This window comes from Pteronotus mesoamericanus, unplaced genomic scaffold (assembly GCF_021234165.1).
Source record: "Pteronotus mesoamericanus isolate MK-2021 breed Mesoamerican mustached bat unplaced genomic scaffold, CSHL_Meso_final scaffold_476, whole genome shotgun sequence".
NCBI lineage: Eukaryota > Metazoa > Chordata > Mammalia > Chiroptera > Mormoopidae > Pteronotus > Pteronotus mesoamericanus.
Genome location: NW_026555318.1, coordinates 801862 through 816235, shown reverse-complemented (window position 1 = coordinate 816235; position 14374 = coordinate 801862). Strand labels below are relative to the sequence as shown.

Genomic DNA, 14374 nt, shown 5'->3' with positions numbered 1-14374 from the left:
ATTCCCCCAAGCTCCTCCATCTCCCAGCAGCCAGAGAGCACGGCCACACACAAATCCTCCCATGTCACCCCTGTGCTTCTACCTCTTCAGTGGTGTCCTGTTGCCTAAGTCTACACAGCTCACCATGTCCGTTCCCCAACCCCGCCCCCCCCGCCCCCAAGCCTCTGGACATCTGCAGAGCTTCCCATCCATCACTCCTTTCTGCTTGGCCAACTCCAAATGCTTACCATTCCCCACACATATGACTGTTACTTTAGCTCCCCCTGTGCCTGGAATTCCCCACCCCTCCTCCTCTTTCCCTGGCTAATTCCTATTCATTCTTGGAGAGCAGCTCAGACATCTCCTAAGCCAGTACCTGCCCTCCTGTCTCCCATAATCCCCCGTGGGTGATTCTTCATAATACAACATGGTGAATGCAAGGATTCTCTATGCATCTCTACACTTGGTTCCTGGAAGGCTGAAATTGCATTTATTTACTTTTGGATCTCCAAGTCCTTGTACAGGGCTGGACACGCAGATGCCTCTCGGCAAAAGTTGGTCGTTAAAAAGAATGAAAGGATTTATTTTGGCTATGTGAAAGAACTTCCTGTTTCCGAGGCTGTTGGCTAGATGAGCCTAGCTCTGAGAAAGCAGCGACTGTCTTGTCCACCTGATATAACACCCAGAACCCTGTGTGGAACCTGGCACTTGGTGGGCAAAATGAGGGCAGATAAGTAGAATTCCAGGGACAGCTGTTCAGGGTAAGGAAAGGCACTCCGCGTGTTGCCAGATGTGAATGAAACTTGTCGGTCCTCTTCCCCGGGGCTCTTAAGTGGCATTTGGTACTGCTCATCACGCTGTCCTTGAAACACGTTTTCCTGTTGGCACCCAGGATTCTAAATTCCCTGGTTTTCCTTCCCCACATCGGCCACTCCTGGGCCTTGTGCTGTCATCTCCACCTCCTGTTCCCAACCTCAGCCTGTCCAAAGAGTTCAAAACCATCTCTGCGGGCCACTCTGAAATACACAGCCCCAGCAGGGGCCTCCCTCTGGGCAGCATGCCTCTCCATCCAACCACCTTCCCGGCTTGTCTAATGGAACTCTCAGTGTGCCCCTACCAAATACGCTCCTCCCCATGTGCTCCCAGTCCAGCAAATGGCCCATCCTCCCACCCCGGTGCTCTGGCCAGAAACACGCCCCTTCAAGCCACACTCTCTTCAACATCCAGGACCTGGTCCATCCCCAGGTCCTGTTGAGTTCCACCTCCACCGTCTACCGCTCACTCATTCCTTTTGTCATGGCTGCTGCCACCAGCCTCATCTAGACCACCTTCATCTCTTGCCTGGACTGTGCCACTTGCTTCCTGATGGCTCCCTGGGTTTCTACTCTTACCTGTCTCTGAGCCATTCAAACTCTAGCGGCCAGAGGAGGCATCCCAAACACCGCTTAAAACCCTCTACTGCAGCCTGTGGCTCTGAGGCCAGTGCGGAGTCCTGTTCCAGGTCTGCCATGTGCCCAGGCATTGCTGACCGTGCTGGCAGCCACTTGTCCGTCCCTCCCCTTCCAGCTGTACCTGCCTTTTCTTGGTTCCTCCAGAGTGCGAGGTTCCCACGCTCAGGGCCTGTGCTCACTTCCAGAGTGTTCCCACCCTCCACTTCCCCTCTGGTCTTAGCTTAACTGTCCCCTCTTCAGAGGCTTCTCCCGTTATCCTTTTCTAGGAAGTCCCCTTCTTTTCTGCCACTAACCCGTTTGTTCCCTCCATTGCACTTCCCACAATTTACAAATCTGCTTATTTCCGTGCAGTTCTATTGCCTGGTGTTTGGGGACACACTCTCTCTCTCTCGCTCTCTCTCTTTCTCACCCTGAACCCAAGAGAAGGGAACCCAGCATGTATGGCCACAAAATTCGGGGAGTGAATGAATAAGGAAGCATGAGCTCTCGGGGAGAAAGGACAGTGGAATGGGTCCTTGGGCACCTGTTGGGTGGTTAAAACAGCTGCCTTTTGACATCCTTTCTTCCTAAAATCCTGTGATTCAGTGACCTTGTCCAGCCCATCACCCAAAGGATCTTAGAATGGGGAGGAGGTGCAAGACCAAGTGTGTCAGATCTTTTCCACGCACCTAGAAACTGGCTCTCCTGCCCCGTTCTGCAGAGGGGATGAAATGACTACCAGGCCTAGGACGCTTTTGATAAAAGATCAAAAGAGCAGGTAGGAAGGAGGCATGGAAAGATGGCGATTCTGTAATTGCACTGTCCAATATGGTAGCTGCTAGCTAAATGTAGCTGATTAAGATTAATCAGAATTAAATAAAAAATTTTTAATTTCCTTCCTCATTCGCACTAGGCACAGTTCAAATCCTCAATAGCAACATGTGGCTCATGGCTCGTGGCTATTGCATTACACATCTCAGACGGAGAACATTTACAACATCCCAGAAACTTCTATCAGACTGTGCCCCTCAGAAAAACAAAACAGAAGAAATAAATGGACAAAAGTCTTCAATATTCCCCTACCCCAACCTGAGGGAAGCAGGCTGGGTGGAGTGTGGTCCAAGGCAGACACGTCTCAGACCCAGGTCGCGCTCACCTCTCAGCACCTTGGTCAGCGGGGTGGGAGCGGCCGCAGCGCGCAGGCCTTGGGACAGAGCGGGTGGTTCTGCCACCCCACTTCAGCCGGCATGTAAGCCCCAAACATAGGGTTTATTTAGCCCCAGGAATCGTAGTCCCCAGCCTCTTCCCCAGGCTCCTTTGGGCTCCTCCTTTGGGACCCCACTAAAAGAGCCCAAGCTCCGGGCAGAGGAGAGGTGGGCAACCCCTTCCCGGCAGCCCGCGTGAGGCTAGGGCCCCAGCACACCCGTCCTGTCCTCTGGCGGTGGGGACTCGGAGGGCTGGGGAACTTATTCTGGGGGGCGCGTTGGGGAGGATCCCTCAGATGGGTCTCTCGGAGGCACCGGTCCCCGCTCTGGCGGTTGCCTACTGCCAGCTCGGCCCCAGCCCCGGTCATCCGCCCCCTGCCGGGCAGCTCTGGGAGGGGGCGCCCGGCCCCGCCCTGCCCAGCCCCAGTCCTGCCAGCACAGACTCACAGAGACACCGGAGCCACCATCTTGCGCGGTGGACGCTCTGGCCGTGGTCTCCTTGGGCTTCACCGAGCGACAGCAGCCACTAGTGGTAACTGCGGTGAAGAGGCGCCAGCAGCCAGCGCGGGCCAGGGTCGCAGGATGGGTGGTGGCGACACCTACCCTGCGGTTCACCCAGGGGAGGCCGTCTGCCGCCCGCTCTGTCCCAGCAGCGGCGCGCAGAGCCCGCGGTCACCGTCATCCTTCCCCTGGCTGTGTGCACTGCAGCAGGAGCTACTGGGATTAGACTGACTGCAGGAAGGAGTCATTCATTCATCGCAGTTACCAGTGCATGCCTAGAGGAGCTCACAGGTAGAGTGCCAAACCAGGGAGAGCTCCGTGGATGGAGTCTGGCAAGCGCTCTGAGAGTTATGAACAAAATGCTCTGGGATCACAGAGGAGTGGGCAGTAAGCCCAAGGTTTTCCCGGAGAGTCAATTAGTTTTCACAGCAGGGTCAGTGAAATTTTACCAGACGAAGGGCATTCCAGGCGGGGGGGACTGGCAGAGCATGGGAATTTGACAGTACAGCGCAGGTGTGGGGGATGGGGTGAGGGTGCCCTGGGCAGTGCCTGCTGCTGGGAGGCTCACCGGTGCATGCTGGGGATTTTGACCTTCGGGCCTGGTGGGGAACCTCAGGAGGTCTGGGCTGGGAGCTCAAAGTTTCAGTCCAATGACTTGTTTGTAGTTATTTGTCATGGGGATCACAGAAATGGCGTGTGGGTGAGAGGGAGGAGGGACCCCTCCCTAGAACTCTCAGATGCACAGGAGACCCTCCCCACTGTGTGGGGGAAGGGGTGCGGGTCCCTGCAGAAGGAATGTGGGTTCGTGCCACCCCAACCCTCCCCGACTTGGAGCCTAGGACCTAGAGTGGATCTCTGAAGTGGCCTTGGGCTGGACATGTAGCTGACAGCCTTGGTTCCCTCACCCATGAAATGGGAGTCGCACCCAGGCGAGGAGGAAAGGGCAGGACAGGAACAGGTCTGAGGACCAAAAGAGTTGCTGGGTGCGCAGGTCATTTGAAAAGGGGGTTGCCAGGGCACTTGGTGACTCAGTCTCCTCTCCAGCCAGCACAAGGGCACCCTCACAATTGGGTCCCCCGCTGCTCTCCCACACACGGCCTGGGGTACATGTGGATTCGAGGTCAGGCTTGTCTGGGGGCTGCTGGGAACTTCCCCAGCACCCTTCATACAGCACTGCTCTGCACCACCACTGTCTGCCCATGACATTCACCATGAACCCGGCTCCCAGGGCCGCTGGGACGGTGCGTGAGTCATGGCGCGTGCATGCACACATGTGTGACTGCTTACATGGAGACACCTGCCCCAGGGCGGCACCGCACAGCCTGACAGTCTGAAATTCTGTACCCACGAAAGGGTTAGGCATGGAGGGTCTTCTTTGATGGCATTTTGCAGCAGAACAGCTGCCTTGGCTAAGTGACTCAGCGCAGTCCCCTGCAACCCTGGCTGGGGGTCGCAGCTGGGACCCACAGCTCATTGGATGGCTGCCTCAAGAGGGCGGGTTTTTGCTTTGGTCAAACAGGAACCAGTCAGGCTGCAGAGAAGAAGCTGAGGCAGGAGAGGAGAATGGAGGTCTCATGAAATAACATCACCCTGGCCGCCACCCAAGGGGGAGGCTCTGGGGAGAGCACATTCTGCTGTTTTGCCATCATTAGGAGAGAGACACAGAAGAGCACAGGGACATACGCTGTGAGACCCGTGGGCCCACACCCAGATGGCCACAGGCAGACTCCCAGGCACACACAGCTCCCCACGACGACACCTCTGCACCCACTGATGTGTTCACACAGAGGTGGCGCCCACGCAGAGACGGACACCCATGCTGGCCAGGGGCACAGTTAGGCGCAGAGGCCGCGCACGAGCATGCACGTACACACACGGGCAAGGTCAACAAAGATGCACACAGACTGTATATTCCCAGAGGGACAGACATGCGAGGATGCACAGGTCCTTGGAAAGGCACATACAGACGATTCAAACCCACAGGCGTGCAGCGGCACGCACCATCACAAAGAGATGCGTGCACACAAAGGTCCACAGGCAGACACGTTTACTCAGAGGTGGGTGCGTGTACATACCTCACAAAATGAGATGCATACAACATACACACAAGCTCATGTAGCCAAACCCAGAGTCTTTCTCTCTCTCTCTTCATAGGGGCAGATGGTAGTGTCCCCCCACCCACCCCAGGCACACACACAACCTGCAAATAGAAAAGCTGCCGCTTCTATCACAGATAAAACCAAAACTCTGCAAAGAGTTTGGAAGTCCAGGAAGGAGAGAGAGCCAGAGGCAAGGAATGGGAGATTGAACCAAGACCCCCTGTTTGCCTACTGGCCCTAAGTCCGGGGGGGGGGGGGGTGTCCTAAGTCCGGGGGGGGGTGGCACATCCACCAGAGCCACCAACCCACTTCTGGGTCAGCCAGGACTCGAGGCGGTGATGTCCCAGACCCGCTCCTTCTCGTGCTGGAGGAAGATGCCCGAGCCCAGTAGCAAGAGGGACCCTGTCCTAGCCCTGCGGCCTCTAGCCCTGGCCCCCGGAGAAGGGGTTCCCAGAAGCAACCCTGAAAAGGTAATGAGTGTCTCCCCCAAAGAAGGCCAGACAACCCCAGCATGGAGAGGTGGGCTGACAGGCCAGGGATGAAGTGAGGCGTCTGCTCTGCTCCCAGCGCAGTGGCTGGATCTCAGGTCGGATCCCCCTAGACTTCTGCCTATCTCACTCTCTGCCTGCTTCTCTCTCTCTCTCTCTCTCCCCCCACCCCCCCTGCAGTCCCCTCCCCTAACCCTCCTTGGAGACTCCAGGCAGCCCTTCAAGCAGCTGAAGGTGAGATTTGATACAAGGAACCTTTTGACACAGGCTCGGTGGCCCTGTGTCTGCCCCAACCGTAGCGCGTTTCATCCCTGCAGGGTGTCCCTGACTCTTCCTGCCACTCCCACTCCCAGCTTTGTCCCCAGCCAGAGTGGGAGCTCCCCTGCCTAACCCCGGACCTAGGAAAAGGTACCAGGAGTCAACTGGCTATGAGAGTCTCTCAACAGACAACTTTTGGGGGCCAAACACAGCGAGCGAAGGAGAGGGCTGGGAGAGGGAAGAGGCCCGTTCTGGCCCCTGAGCCCCCTGCACCCGGTTCATGTGCCCTCGGTACTCACCCAAGAGCATCCTTGTCTTCTCAGGCACCGTTGGCACCGCTGAGCGCAGAGTGAAGAGCAAATGAAGCCCAGCCAGATAGTGACAGAGGGAAGGGAGTGGGGGATGTGAGGGACATGAGGGGAGGGGACGAGGGAGGGACTCCTGCTCCTGCCTGGAAAGCGGTGGTTACCAGGCTCTGTGTCCCCTCACCGCCGGGAATGAGCCGCCTAGTCCCTGGTTTCTTCCATCCCTCCCAGGGGTAGAAAGAACCAAGCACTTCCTTCCCCGAGGGGAGGGGAGGGGGCAGATGCGGAGCTAGGGACGGGGAAGAGTGTCAGGGAGCACCCACTGCCCCCACTCCCAGGCGTCCCTGCCTAGCGCCTCTTACACTGAAGCAAACAGTGGACCCTGCCCGCAGACACCTCGGCAGAGGGGCCGCCAGCCCCTCCCTGTCCGCCAGAAAGCCCGGCGGCTCAGCACTGGAGCCCCGCCTCAGGGCTTGCTGCTGCGGGGCCGCTCGTCCTGCCCAGCCCCGCTAATCCTCTGCCCACCACTCCCTTAAATTTACCTTCTTTGCTGAAGGGGAAACTGAGGCTCAGAGCCGTGTTACTACTCTGTCCCACTGCTGGCTGTGGCCATGGGGGAAGGGAGCCCAGGTGGCTTGTCCCTCTTAGTCTGGACTGTTGGGCCTGCTACCTGAGCGATGCCAGGAAGGGGTGGCGGTGGTCACTGGCCAGCCAGAACCTCTGACACCTCTCCTCCGCTCTCACTCTTTCCTCTGCACCCGCCTACCCCTGTCTTTTCTCTCCTCCATCTGCCCCTTTCTTCCCTCCTCTCCGTGAAAACAGGCTGTCTCTATTCACTTGAGCACCTGGTGGCTGGCTGGGAGGGGGGTGGACGGGGAGAGGAGCCAGCCAACCCACAGCTGGATCCAGTCTCGCATTCCAAGCCTGGGTCTCGGCGATCGCCCCCCACCCCCTCAGCATCCTGTCTCCACCAGACAATAACCTGTAATCTCTGGAGCAGCCAGTACCTGAGCTGCAAAGGAGGTCTGGGGAGGGGTTGGCAGCAGCAGCTCCTGAAAACAGGTTTGTTAGGAAGAGGCTCCAGGGGACTCGCTGGTGTGGGGAGAAAAAGGAAACTCAAGCCCAGAGCTAATGAACCCACCTAGAGACACAGACGGGACCTTTGTCTTCTGCCGGGGCAGGGATCTGAGCTAAGCCCCCTGATTCTCCACCCAGATGGCCTTGCCTTTCCTGGTGGTCCCTGGGGGAGGTGCTGATGGTCAGGTCACACTTGGCAGAGGCGGGCGTGATGACCATCCAGGGAGAGTGAGAGGTGCTTCTATCACCTGCCGCTTCAGGAGAGCCACGGAGGAGGCAATGGTTAGACGGCAAGAACGTCTCAGTGGCCTTGGGGGAGCAAAGTTCCTCTGAAATACGCACCCAAAGGCCTCAGGATGGGTTGGGGGGAGGGACTGAAGAGGAACCAGCAACCCAGGGAGATACTGAAGAGGTGGGAGACAGGCTGGAGGGCTTCCGGGGCCTCCTGATGGGACTGAAATTAATCTATCTGCAGGGAGTAGGGGGGTGAGGAGCTCATCAAGCCAGTGACTCAGGCATGACCCAGCTCAAGGTCTTTGATCTCTGGGGCTCAGAATGCAGCCAGAGGCTTCTGCAGTCTAAGGCTTGGGAAGGAGATGGAGGGACTGATTAGAGCAGGAGCCAGGGGAGGTCCCAGAGTGCAGGGCAAGGGACGCCCTCCACCTGCCGCTCTGATCCCTTCTCGCCCCCAAATGCACAGGGATGCCTGGTGCAGCCATTTTTGCCGCGATATCCATAGCCCGACTCCATCTCTGCGTTCCTGTCCCCCTTAGCGTCTCTCACTTAGTGCACTCACAGCCAAGGCTCCTCTGGCCATTTCAGTAAGCGGTTTCCGAGAGCCCCTTCTCTCCCCTCCGGCATCAGGTTGCAATGGATAATCGGAGGACCCCCTCTCTTTCCCTAGCCAGCCTCGGCCGAGTGGGAAATGGCTGGCATCTCCCCATTTCTCAGGTGAGAACAGCGAGAGCAGAGGCCAGGGCGCCTGAGCACCTGAGGAATCATCTCCTGGGAGCTGGTCTGCCTCCTCTGGGCCTTCCCTCCTCGCCTTTCCTGAATCATCGAGGCTCAGCCTCTGCAGCAAGGGCAGAGGGCATGTAAGGCCGGATAGAGATTCAGAAGCCCTGGGACCTGAACCCGGCTGTGTGGCCCTGGGTGTGTTGCTTAAACTGTCGGGGCTCCAGCACCCCAATCTCTGACATGAGGACTGCATGTTGTCACCTCTGCCACGATGCCTGGGTGAGAAGGGCAGGCCATGGTGCCCCTGGAAGTGCTCTGTAAACAGTCCGGCTCCAAAGCAGGTACTCAACTGGGCACAGGAGGTAGGTCACAGCTGCTTGTCCCGGTGTCCCCTCTGCCCTGTGCTGGCCCAACAAGCACACCGGAGGCTGGGTTTAGGAGGGTTGAGCCAGCAAACCTTTTCCCTGCAGATGTTCAAGGACCACCTAAAATTGTTTAGGGATGTGTGCTTGTGCGTGTGTGCGTGTGTGCGTGATGGTGACTGGGGTCCTTGGGTGCAGCCTCACTGGGGCAGGGGTTTCTGGGGACCACCCACTGTGGTGAAGGGTGGCTGAAGATGCATCCCCAAAGAACCAAAGGGCCGGCCGTGTGGGCAACAGGTGGGGTGGAGGGGGGCCTGGGAAAGCGAGGGAAGTCGCCGGAGGAGGGGGATGGGGGTCAGCGTGGGGTTGCTGCTATTTCCCAGTTCCTAGGCCCCCTCCCACGTGCTGCAGACCCCTCTGAGCTGGGAGCTGGGCGTGGCCCAGCAGGAGGCCTCTGACCCAGGATCGGCAGCCCGGAGAGGGAAGGGCCTCCCCAAAACCCCATTACCTCCCTCCCACGGACAGCATCAGGGCACGAGCAGGAGAGGGTCCCCACCTCACAGCCTGTGACGGCCTGTCCCTGTGCCAGCCACCAGCCCCACAGACCACTGATCAAAGCAGCGGCTCCAGGAGGCTTCCCAGAGCTGGAGCCTCTTGGGGCCTCTCTACGATGTCCCACCCCCACACCCTCCTCACCCTCCCAGGGAAGGAGGACTGTCTAGGAACAAAGCAGTGTATTAAGGGCCCCTCAGGCCTCCCTGAAAGCAGGTGTGGCTCTCTCCCTGTCGCCCCCCCCCCCCCGCCACACCCTCTGGGCTCTCAGCTCTGACCCTTTCCAGAGGTCCCCAGGCACGTCCCCTCACCCACGGCCTCAGGGGCAGTTGCTAGCACAGCTTGCTTGCTCGCTGAGGGCTCCCTCTCCCACCCCCAGCTCTCAGAGAGTTGAAGAGACAGGAGAAATCCATGAGAGGGGAGTGGATGCTGGGGGGTCATGGCCTGGAGTAGGCTCAGGGGTAACCAGGCCGCTGGAGAGCAGCTTTTCCCCGCTGGCGCCCCAGCATCCCAGGGTTCCCAGAAATCTGAGGACCCTTCACCCCCGCCCTGTGCACAGCCGTCACACCCCCATGCTCCCACAGTGCCGCTCACTCCCTCTTAGCCTGCGGAGGTGATGTCCGGGCCCTTGGTGACTTCCCCTCCAGATTGTGAGGGCCCCGAGGGCCGGCACGGGCACTGCTCAGGGCAGAATGCGGGCCCCACGCACTCAGGGCCCGCACAGGACCGCGGGGCTGCAGGGCTCGGCGATGGCTGGGGGGACAGTGACTTCCCAGGTCCCATGTAACAACCCGGAGAAGGGGACCGGGCATCATGTCTCCTGGCACCCCCACACCTGCCTAGGACTCGGGGGGACATGGACCGCGAGAAGAGGGAAGCCAGGCGAAGGGGGTCTGCCTCCCTCTGGGCAGCCTGCCTCTGGCCACGGGCATCTGGCGCTGCGGCCTTTCCTCATCACGCCCCACCTGCTGACCCCACACTGGCATGGGGGGTGGGGAAGGGGAAGGGAAAGGGAGGGCTTGCAGCATACGGACCACTGCCCAGAAGCAGGGCCTGAAGAGGCCATGTTCGACGGGAGCAGGGGCAGGACAGAGTTCTTGAGCCACAGGACTGGCCGTCCCCATCCAGCACTGCCCTCCAGACCTGCTTCCCTCCTGGGGCGCCCCCGTCTGATAACGGACGATCCATCACAACATCGCCTAAGCTGGAGTCCCCTTTGGCACCTCCCACATCCCATCGGTCACCAAGTCCTAATGGTTCTGCTACAGAAAAGGCCCCAAAAGCTGTTTCCTCCATCCCAACCCCTTTTTCTTTATGTACCCCCAAGTCTTACCCTTCCCCCTTGCCAGAGACCTCTAAAAACACGAATCACGCCTGCTCGAAACCCTGCAGTGACACCCACCACCTGCGGGGCAAAGGCCCAACGCCAGCAGGCCTGGGAGGCCGTCCCAGGCAGCCCCTCTTCCCCTCCCGCCATGTGCCAGCACCGCCTACCGCTCCTGAAAGGCCAAGGGCCTCGGGCCCCAGGGCCTTTGCTCTAGCTGTCCCCTAGCCGTCTCCCTGCCTGGGCTTCCTTTTCGGTCTCCAAGGTCCACCTCAGTGTGTCACTCCTCTGCAGCTTTCCTTGACGCCAGCCGATTCACCGCTCCCTCCTCTGACTTCCCAAAGCCCCGCTATGACCTCCCAGGAAGCCTGTTGTTATCTTGGACAAACTCCTCTGCGTGTGTGATTGTTTAGATAGCGCTTCCCTAACCGGTTGGTATGCTGCCTTTTAAAAATATGGATTCCCAGACAAATACTGTATGGTCTCACTTATATGCGGAATCTGAAAAAGCTGAACGCATAGAAGTAGAGTACAAAGGTGGTTGCTAGGGGCTGGGGAGTTGGGGACATGGGGAGGTATTGGTCAGAGGGTAGAAGCTGCCAGGTATAAGATAAAGAAGGCCTGTGATTTAATGCCCCATATGATATTAACAATACTGCATTAGATAATTCAAAGTCACTAAGAGAGTAGATCTTCATTGTTATCACCACACGTGTACAAACTTGTAATTATCTGAGGAGATGGGAGTGTTAACTAACCTGTTATGGTGATTATTTCATAATATATATGTGTATCTAATCATCACATTGTATACCTTAAACTTACATATATTATGTGTCAATAATATCTCAGTGAAGCTGGGGGAAAAGTACGAGTCCTCCATACAGTAGTTGGACATAGAGGGTTGTCTGTTAGCATTTGAGGGATTAATGAGGGTCTTTTGAACTTACACACATGCTCCAGAAACATCCATATAATCAGATACACTCTTAGACTCACACCCTTGGTGTCCCTAAGTGCTCAGGCAGAGGGGCTGGTACCAGCCATCAGAGTGTCCCCTGCTTTACTTATGCAATGATCTCTGCCTATAGTGTCCCTTCCTCCCTTCCCCCTGTTCTAAAGCTCAACTCCGCACACCCCAGTTCCTTAGGGGTCTTTCCTGTTGCCCTTGAGTATAACTGGCCTCTCTCCTTTGTATCCCTGGGGACATGTCCCATGAAGCACCCACCACACTAATCTGCTCTTTTCGTGTCTGTCTCAGCCCAAAAGACAGATTCAGTCTTGGCCTGGGGGGCGGATTTGAGGAGGGAGACGGGAACTTATTTGTCTCTAGGCCCCAGGCAGTTGGTACAGAGAGCACAGGGGGTGCCCAAATATTCACCAAAAGAACAGGCAGCCCTGTTCAGAGCTCAGAGTGTAACCCTCTGGCAAAACTACCAACCTGGGCTGCAAGGTAGGTTTTTAGCAGCTGCCTCGGAGAGCCAGGCAGAAGTTCCGGCCCATCCCGCCTCCCCTGCACTGGGTCTGGTTCTGAACTTGCTTCCCCTGCCAGCCGGCAGCCTGCCTCTTCTTATTTTCCCCATGGCCTCTTCGTGCTTGTCAGCTGGAATCACCCTCACGAATGCATTCACCCATTTCCCCCAGAATTCTACCTTGCAGCCAGCTGCCCCTTGCTGCTTGCAGCCAAACCTCGGCAAAGTCACCCCAGCCAGGGAGAAGCAGAAATCCTGGCCAGGAGCACAGTGGCCAAAGGAAGAGGGGTTCCCCTAGTCCATCCCTCGGCTGCAATGTCATGCACCCTGCTGACCCTGCAGGTGAGGCCTTTGTCCGAAAGACCACCCCTGCCAGGGGGCTCCAGACTGGGGTCCTGATCCCTTGAGACTCCACAGGGATAGCCCCCAGACCCAGAAAGACCTCAAGAGGTGGCCTCAGACCTGAAGACCCTCAGATCCCGAGAACTCCCCAAGAAGGTGGACCAGATGCCAAACAAAACCTACCAGCATCTGGAAGACTTCAGACTCTAAAACTCATTGGGGGCAATCCAGACTCACAGACCCCACAGAGAGAAGCCACAGACCCAGAGCCTCTCTGGGGGGCCCAGAGCCAGACTTGTGGGCACGGTGACCCTCCGCACTGACCTGGCCCTGTGGGCGACTTTCCCAGGCTGAGCTGCCGCAGCCGCCTCTGGTGGGCCCGCCCCTCACAGTGCACCTGGGCCTGGGCTGCGGAGTTCAGCTGGATGTTGCAGACGTCGCACAGAGTGTACGATGGCCGTTTTCTCTCGCGCTTGGGCTTAGGTGGTTCTGAGGGCTGCGGGGGACGCTCAGCAGCTCCAGACAGCAGGGGCTCCTTCTCAGCAGGAAGCGATGGGCTTAGCGGCCGCTTCATACCTGAGCAGATAGAGAGGGAGACAAATAAACAAAGGCTGAGGGGTGTGAATACATAGAAGGAGCAAGACGGGTTCAAGATCCAGAGATGCCTGGGCCTTTTATCCCAGCTGAGGGTCCCCAGCTTTCAGATAGCCCCGACCTAAGGATGGCAAAGGGAGCATCATGGGGTCTATTTCAAACAAGGCAGCTTTCATGAAAAGGCATCTGGAAGAGCATCAGAAATGTCTACACACAGGGCGGCCTGTGCCTGGGGACATGGCCGCAGAGCACAGCCCAGAGAGGGTGGCTTGGGTCTCGGAGAGCAGTGGGCATTGAGGGACAGGCAGCAGCGAGGTTGGTGGAGTCATGCTTTGGGAAGCCAGAGCCCTGTTCTCAGCACCATGGCAGGCGCTGACAATCCTGTGACAGGCAGGCATGTGGCGCTTGCTGGAGACACAGCAGCCACTGGCCAGGGTGGTGATTGCAGAAACCCAACCTCCCTGTGTCCAGGGCCCGGCCAGCTGACATTCACAAATGGTGGCAGTGTGTGAAGCCATCCCCACCCCTGCTGCATGTGGCTCCAGATGCTCCCTGCTGTCTTGGCCACTCAGCCCGTGGCAACAGTTGGTGTTTTTAGTAGAGATCTGGGCCCTACAGCCTCGGTCTGCTGAACACAGACACACAGACAGACAGACACGCACACACCCTGGGTCCCTCCAGGCCCCTCGTCTTTCACAGACAGTCTTTCCTGTCCAACTCACTCCTCGGAAACGTTCCCTCCTGACTCCCCTGCCTCTGATGGGCTTTATTCTGGGGCTGCTCAGTGACCTTTCTCAGACAGAACGTTGTCAAATTTCACTTCCTTTCTGAATCTCTGTGTGCGTGTGCATGTGCGCACACTTTCTGCCTCTTTAGATTGGGGACTTCCTGAGGGCAGGGCCTGTATCCTCCTCACCTGGCCGGAATTCCTGAGGTCAGGGACTGTGCCTCTTTCCCAGGTTGGGGGATTCCCCAAGGCCAGGGCCTCAGTGAGGTATGACTGAGACTATCTCTCTCTCGTTTTTTAAAGATTTTATTTATTTATTTATTTATAGAGCAAGGGGGAAGGGACAGAGAAAGAGAGGATGAGAAACATTAATGTGTGGTTGCCTCTCACACACTCCCTCCTGGGGACCTGGCCTGCAACCCAGGCATGTGCCCTGACTGGGAATCGAACTGGCGACCCTTTGGTTCACAGGCTGGCATTCAATCCACTGAGCCACACCAGCCAGGGTGAGCGTTTCTCTCTTATGGGCTCAACTGCATCCACCAAAAATTCCTATGTTGGACTCCTAACTCTCAGTACCTCAAAATGTGATTGTGTTGAGAGAGGGGGCCTTTAAAGAAAAAATTAGGTAAAGATGAGGCCCTTAGGATAGGCCCTAATGCAAATATGACTGGTGTCTTTATAAGAGGAGGAAATTTAGAC

General features: G+C 57.5%; 1 protein-coding gene across 3 annotated transcripts in view; it reads right to left on the bottom strand.

Annotated features, from left to right (window-relative positions):
• ZNF385C (zinc finger protein 385C) overlaps positions 1–14374 on the bottom strand; it is a 50696-nt gene that overhangs the window by 14247 nt on the left and 22075 nt on the right. For all 3 annotated transcript variants that reach the window (XM_054593810.1, XM_054593812.1, XM_054593811.1), the window contains exon 2: positions 12676–12927. In XM_054593810.1, the coding sequence (XP_054449785.1) occupies positions 12676–12925 (250 nt within the window). In that variant the 5' untranslated portion in view covers positions 12926–12927. The remainder of the gene's footprint in view (positions 1–12675; positions 12928–14374) is intronic.